The 7,598-nt window shown below is 42.6% G+C and overlaps 1 protein-coding gene across 4 annotated transcripts in view; it reads right to left on the minus strand.

Moving 5' to 3' along the window:
* wdfy4 (WDFY family member 4) overlaps positions 1-7,328 on the minus strand; it is an 89,506-nt gene extending 82,178 nt beyond the window's left edge. For all 4 annotated transcript variants that reach the window (XM_080782731.1, XM_080782730.1, XM_080782729.1 and 1 more), the window contains exons 1-4: positions 7,057-7,328; positions 4,346-4,663; positions 2,460-2,571; positions 217-344 (exon numbers count right to left, since the gene is read on the minus strand). In XM_080782731.1, coding sequence (XP_080638857.1) covers positions 217-344; positions 2,460-2,571; positions 4,346-4,642 — 537 coding nt within the window. In that variant the 5' untranslated portion in view covers positions 4,643-4,663; positions 7,057-7,328. The remainder of the gene's footprint in view (positions 1-216; positions 345-2,459; positions 2,572-4,345; positions 4,664-7,056) is intronic.
* Between the last annotated feature and the right edge of the window lie 270 nt (positions 7,329-7,598).

Below are 7,598 nucleotides of genomic sequence, written 5' to 3' on the forward strand. Positions count from 1 at the left end.
CTTTTTGAGCATGATCAAATAAAATAAAAAATATTTTCTTAAATCTCAGTCTAAGGAGTTTTACTTCTAGTTTCTATACGGTGAGCGAGTCTTTTTCTGTCAAAGTTTCCTTTATGTTTTTGAGACCACCGCTACCGTAGTCAAGTTTGGAAAAAAAGGACAAAGAAAGGCGCAACAGTTTTCTCAGTGCATCAACATTTGTTAAACATGTCTCACTGTGTTGTCAGCTGTCAGGAGAGACAGGGCCTTCAATAAGAGCCACCCTGGGTTCTTCTCAGTCCCCTCGCTGTCACTCTGTCCATCCAGGCTCTGGAAGAACTCCACCACCTTATAGCGAGCCTCCTCTGATAACACACAGGACAAAAACACAAGGTTACAGGCACATCCTTCCATCCAAACCTTTTCAAGTCAAGGAATCTTTGTGATTTTTTTTTTTTTTACATTAACTGTCCCAAAATACTGATCCTGTATTAGGTATACTGTAGGTCCTTTGCCTGAAAAACGTTCAAGACCCCTGGTCTGCAGTATTTCATCTACAGTTTCATTGTGTCTTGGTGTGAGAAATTATCAAATAAGAATTTAACATGCAATGTCACATACTGTAGTCTACTACAGCATGAGTGCTTTATAGAAGAAAAAGCTATGGCAAACTTCTGGATCAAGAGAGATACGCAGAGTGAGAGAGATATTGAAAAAACGAGAGGACAACATTGGCTGCAACAGTTCATCAAACTAATGGATTTAACCAATTATAAAATAAATACAAATTAGCAATTTCTTTATTTTAATTTATACATTATTTTCTTTGCAGGTGAAAATTGCAGGAATGCAAATTGTGTGTGATATGGAAGCTTATGAATATGATCACAATGAATAATCATAGTTTAATTAATGAAAGAATTTTAGAAAGAAGAAGAATTTATAGAGAGATGACTTCCGCACACCTGGTAGGTAATTTGGAGCAGGTGCGATGATGACGAGGCATACAATGTAGAAAGGAGGGACACCCGCACACCGCCACTTGCTAGGTTCAGAGCATTTATTAAGAAGCAACATTTCGGTCTTGCGAGCTTCCTCAGGCTAAGCCTGAGGGATGTAAGGTTCTTAGCTTCTTGATAACAATGTGTTGTTCTTGCTTACTGTAAATCGCTAGATTAAGAGCATCTGCACAAAAAAAACTAAATGGTAAAATGTCATTATTAATCGTGGCAGCCTGCGTTTTACAATGGAATGCTGTGGTAGTCGGGACTTGTTAGTGGGGCAACCAGACTCTTGTTACAGCATGTAACTGTAAACATTTCTCTGCTGTTGTGAAAGAAGTTAATAAAGTGTAGTTGACAAAATGTCAGTGATGCAATGCATTTCTCTTCAGATGCCAATGTTGTCCACAATGGATAAAGAGCATCGTAGAGTGGTTCTAAACATTAGACATACATGACGTAATGTATACGTTTTGTGTTTTGTCGGTTACAAACTTTGGCGCGTGAACAGGAATACCAGCCATTCTGAAAGACATGTTTTGAGAGTAAAGGCAGGAACTAAACCCAACGAAAGCAGAACCAGATAAGAGTGAGGCAGAACTTCCTCTCCAGTGCTGTCACGACTTAGCATGATTATCAGACTGAAGCTTCCTGAAGCTCGAGTCTGAAATTGGCTCCTGTCCAAGGGGCCAGTGAGGCGCTCCAACATTGAAGCACTGGGCCCTAGTGGTAAGAGGAAGGACTGCAGGCGGACCTGTGGATTCATGACGAATCCACGGGTGCAGCTGGGCTTTACCATTGAGCGCTCGGTTGCACTTCCGCATTGGACCACCGAAATGTGGTTGTCCAATGCGGAAGTAGACGTTTTGAGACGGTCCTTCCAGGTGCTTCAAAACGCCACTGAGCAACTTCCACTGACATGAATAGCGGAGGGGGCGGAGCTTCCCGCCAGATCAGTCTCTATCCTTCTTTATACTCTATGCTCCTGTCTGAGTGATTTACGGGGGGAGGGGATTGGATTTCCCCTCAACCAATCACTAGAGATCAGCAGTTGGTAGATGAGACTTCTTCCCAAAAAAATTCAGTGGGGAGAACGCAAAAAAACATCTCTCTTATGAATGAAGGCCTTCAAAGCAGAGTGTAGAACAGAGTAGAATCGCGTCAATAGCAGTGTCTAAACTCTCTATTGTTGTACGTTGTCATTTCCCCTCATGAGAACATGCTGTCGCACAGCCTGATGACGCTTGAAGGCTATTTTGACTTTTGAAAGTATAAAATTATCACATATACTTTGACCATAGTGCATTATTTGCTTTGATTATTGGTAGTGGTCAGTCATATGCATACTTAATCTGTCATAATTGTTTACAACGCCTATTTTTTTCATTATACAGCATGTTCCAAATGTCCACTGCCAAAAAACACAATGAAATGGCCATTATTGGACGGTTCAGTATCAAGTGAAATGTCTAATCCTACCTGCAGGTCTAGCTGCCATTCTGCTGTGGACGTTGAAGATCACCATGTCTGCAGTGAGAGCAGCCAGACCCTTCAGCTCCAGACCTTCAGCCCTGAGGTCACTCTCACACACCTGAGCATGGATCACAGAGAGGCAGGTAGACAGGGAAATAGTTCAGTTCAGAAAGGACAATAATTCATCTCACATACAGAGTAGACTAGAGCCCAACTGATGTATAGGCCTATATATATCAGTCTGGTCGAGTGGTCGATATATATCATATAACATCTGGATGTTTACAGTTTAGCTGTCATTATAGGCAAAAGCAAAAATCTTCAGAAATCGCATAATTAAGCTTAAGCACTCAAATCTCAATGCATCACGATGTGACAATTGCAAGTAAACTGTCAAAGTGTCATTTGTGTACAGTATACAGTATATTTATTCAGTTGTTTGCTGAAGTTAAAGCGGCACTATATGTAAACTTTTTTGAGTGATGAAAATGTAATTTTGTTCAATCTGTACCAATATGCTCAACGTGAAGATTTGTGGCATGATTAGAATCCCATAACAACTGCACTGCTGTGGCTAATGTACTACTACAGCATCATCTCTGTAGGATGGAAACATCATAATTATGTCCAAAACTGTTTCTTTTCCAAAAACAAATATCTTAAAAAGAAAACAACCGTTACTTTTCAGGATTCAAAAAGAGCACCAAAAGTAGCAGATCCAGAACCTCAAAACGCAGTGCATTGTGGATCTGCTACTTTTGAGTGACGCTGTAGTATGATCAAGTACGACGTTGATTTACAGGGGGGGAAAAAAACACAAAAGGGTTAGAATAAGGAGATAAGAGGTTTCTCCCCGACAGCAACAAAATAATGGGATGCACACGCAGATCCGACGCACCAAAGGTCCGACATGCGGAAACAACGGTCGGACACGCGGTCGAACACGTGCTGCTCCTGTGCTTGCGGTTATGCTTAGGTTAGTGTTTGAGTTACGTTGTCGGTCTAATGACGGCCAATGCACACACTGAACTGCACTACAACAGCATAAATAATATACAGGCAATGCACACACTGAACTGCACTACAACAGCATAAATAATATACAGGCAATGCACACACAGCGAGTCCTTTCACTTCCATAAAAGGAGATCACATTTCCCTGACCCTGCTGTTCCACGGTGAGGCCCTGGCCTACACCGTGTTCAAGTCAAATCACCGTAAGCAGGTCATGAGGTTTCTCTGTATGCATGTATGTACAGTATGTGTGTGTGTATGTGTATGTGTATGTGTATGTGTGTGTGTGTGTGTGTGTGTGTGTGTGTGTATGTGTATGTGTATGTGTATGTGTGTGTGTGTGTGTGTATGTGTATGTGTATGTGTATGTGTATGTGTATGTGTGTGTGTGTGTGTGTATGTGTATGTGTATGTGTATGTGTATGTGTGTGTGTGTGTGTGTGTGTGTGTGTGTGTGTGTCGGCACCAGTGTGTTTAAGACAGTATGATTTTGGTGGTGTTTTTATTCTTATGTTGCAAGAAGCTGCTCCTCTGGTGTTGTAACCATGTTCAGAAGTCATTTTTAACTGGTGAGCCAAGCTATACGGCTTACCAGTGGAAATAATGTTCCGCAGTAGACTCACTGCTCATTTCTTTTCAAACATTAGCCATCATGCCAGATGTTCGTGTTCGATGTTTGTGCTATCTGTCTATCATGTTTGAAAAATATAGAAAATGTTTGGAGATTTACATAAATATATAAAAATAAAACATAAATATTCGCTTCTCTTCTAGGAGGTCCCTTCAGATGAGGTCCGCGACCAAATACAGCGGTCAAGCGGTCCTTGACATGAAACCGTTTGAGAACCAAAGCAGTACCGTATTATGTATGTATGTACCTGTATGTAGAGAGGCAGGACTTTAAGGAGGTACTCCTCTCTGTGCGTCGCAGGATCTTTCTCATCGTGTATGCACTCGTGGGAGGTGGGACACGTGGTGGCGTGTCCCCTCCCCAGGTCCTGGAGCTGTTCTCGGAGGGCCTGGAGGAGCTCGGACCCCCACCGGACCCCCTCCTTCCCTTCCACCCTGTCCCCCTTCAGGTCCTCAGAGACCGAGGCCAACTCTCCTGAAGCGCTCAGCTCACCCGTCTCCTTGTTGATCCTCTCCATGACGTCACCAACCCACTCCTGTCTCATAGAGCGAGAGAGTGTACATGGCTGTGTGTGTGTGTGTGTGTGTGTGTGTGTGTGTGTGTGTGTGTGTGAGAGAGAGTGACAGAGAGAGAGATTTAACAATGTGTTTTATGGTGAGGCAAGACAGGTTTATGTGCCATTTACTGTATATGTATAGCACATTTCATATACAAAGGCAGACAGTTCAAGGTGCTTTACAGGCGTTCATACATTATGTACAGCACAGTATGTGCCTGTATGTACAGTACAGAAGTGGCTCTTATCAAAGTGAGGTCCAGAGACCCGCAGGGGTCCTTATAGGAAGGTTCCAGGGGAGCCCCAGCCAAATGTGTTAATATAGTGTCACAATATAATTGTCACCACTTTATCCATATTTTACACGTTGGCTATTCGCAAATACCAGATCTATAAGCTCACACATCTGCTCAGTTTGAACATTTTGAAAAACGTTATCTCGCATGGGGGTCCCTGAGGGAAAGCAGACCCTACTGGTGGTGCTGGGGTGGAGGTTGGAGCAAACAAAGCACATACAGTACAACATCAGTGGCCATTGGACACAGTGACAATACAACAGGAAGTACAATGAATCAGGTGATCTTAACACAGCTTGGTGTCTTGACACATCACATATATACGAGTGTATAAACTGCCTGAACTAGTTCGCAGGCTACACATCATCATCCGATGTGGATCCCAACAGTTAAGGAAGAACATTAAAAAACAATACAGAAATAAACCAAATTTAAAACAAACAAAGAAATTGTTCACTAGACTAGATCATATCACTGCTGCGTTTCTCACTTCCTCAAATGACAGCAGCTTAATGCTGTCGCTAAGTGAGACACCTGGATTTCCCAACGGATGGGGGATCAATATAAAGCTCTATCAATTTGAATGTGACACACAGTCTCTCTGCACCTTGTCCGCCCAACTGTCCCTCTGATAAGCTGATCACTAATACTTGTGATGCTTTTGTGTGAGTAGGGCGTTAGATTTACAAAACAAAACACAAAAAGTGATATAGAGAATATGGCGAATAATATGGTTTCTGCCCGACAAAAATACTGTATAATGTATATTTTTGTATTGTTTGTTCAGCATACAGTTATTTTGTTCAGAGCAAATTAAGTGACACGTTCATGCAGCTCTGCTATTTTAGTGTTACACACTGTGTCCTTAAGTCAGAATCAGGTGACAAACAGACCTGACGTAGACAGAACTAGACACACACTCCAGAGTTCCCACGAGGACGTCAGTAACTCTGCCTCCTGCCAGACAACCAGCCCAAGTACATTTGTGTTTTGATTTGAATCTGAATTCTAATTTATTTCATTTCAATAAGCACTGCTTTCAGTGCCTACTCGACTTTGCCTGTCTGTATATCTATCTATCTATCTATCTATCTATCCATCCATAGCACTCTATTTGTCATGTCAGTGCATTACCACATGGCTCACGAGCGTTATTACTTGAGGAATGTTTTGCTTTTGACACAATCACACAGACCCTCTTGTAGCATTGTATAGTCTCTGGCAACAACACACAAAGAGAATTAATGGGTGACAGGAACAGACGGCCAACCCTAAAGTGAAGATTAAGAACAACAAATGACATTACAAATGAGCTGGGAAGTGGGTCACACATCCCACGTTCTCTTATCAATAGTTTCTCTTTCATGGTTTCTGGTGAACCTTCACTTCTGTGTGTACAGTATCTGAGTTTTATTTGAATAAGTGACGGGTCACACTTAGAGTGACAAGAGTGAGTTTGTTTCTTTTATTTCCTGCCATGTACAACAAAGTAGGGCGTTGATTTACAGGAAAAAAACACAAAAGGTTAGAATAAGGTGATAAGAGGTTTCTGCCCGACAGACAGCAACAAAATAATGGCATGCACACGCACGTTCCAGCTATCCGGCCTTCATCAGTGTGACACAGCCGGTGGTAACAAAAAGTGTATCTATCGTCAAACGTATGGCTAACTATGCCACCCTAAGGGCATGGAATACAACATGTTAAACAACACGTTACTGCAAGTTTTCACAATGGCCCATTCAGCCAGTCCACATGTGCACTAGGGCATACACATAATTACAACACATCCCTGTGTACTGTATGTGTGGAATGCCAATTCTCTTGCTCAGCACAACAACACTTTCAACACTTCTTGAGGGGCATTTAGTTCTCACAGCACTCAGACAGTGAACTTTTCAATTTCAATGTGGCCATAGTTTGATATGAGTTCTTATCCCTGGGATAAGAAATTGTACAAATGTCACTTTTAACTCTTGAGTGTGGTACAAAATGGAACCATTTGGTTCCATTTGTGCCACTCTCAGTGTTACAGACACAAAAAAGGTCCATTTGGACCCCTATTCGTCCATGGGGAACCGACGTTGAGAAACACTATAGGCTTACCTGTTGCAGAGGCAGACATCTCAGAGTGGGAGTGGTGGTGGTGGTGGGGGGGCTTTCCTAGCAACTCAAACAGTTAGGTGCCACGGTTGTTTGTGTCCAAACACAAGTGGTCTGGTCTCGCTCTCTCTCCTCCACTGTCTCTCTTCCCATGTCAGGAAGACATAGGCAGGCAGCAGGCTGGGACTTGAGCAAGAAGAACTCACTGTAGTAGCTAGAACGTGTGTTCTCTCTCCACCGCCTAAACCGCCTTCTTCACTCACTAAAGTAATCTGTATAAGACTGAACTTTGCACAAGGGGCATAACTTACATCAGCTGAGCTGTCCTAGGTCATGTGCCTCTCACTCTGCTGTGCAGAAAGCAGAAGCAAAAGCAGCTGCTACTGTTGTTCTGCGGGTTATGTGAGCCCCTCCCATTACAGCCCTATGAACATTAAGGCTTTTTATAGAAACGATCCTGTTGAATCATCAATGAATCAATGAATGACAACGACACCACTGCATGTGACAACGCCTCCACTGCATGCTTGTTGGTTGTTGCCAAT

Source organism: Protomyctophum bolini, assembly GCF_963924005.1.
Source record: "Protomyctophum bolini genome assembly, chromosome: 14".
Lineage (NCBI taxonomy): Eukaryota > Metazoa > Chordata > Actinopteri > Myctophiformes > Myctophidae > Protomyctophum > Protomyctophum bolini.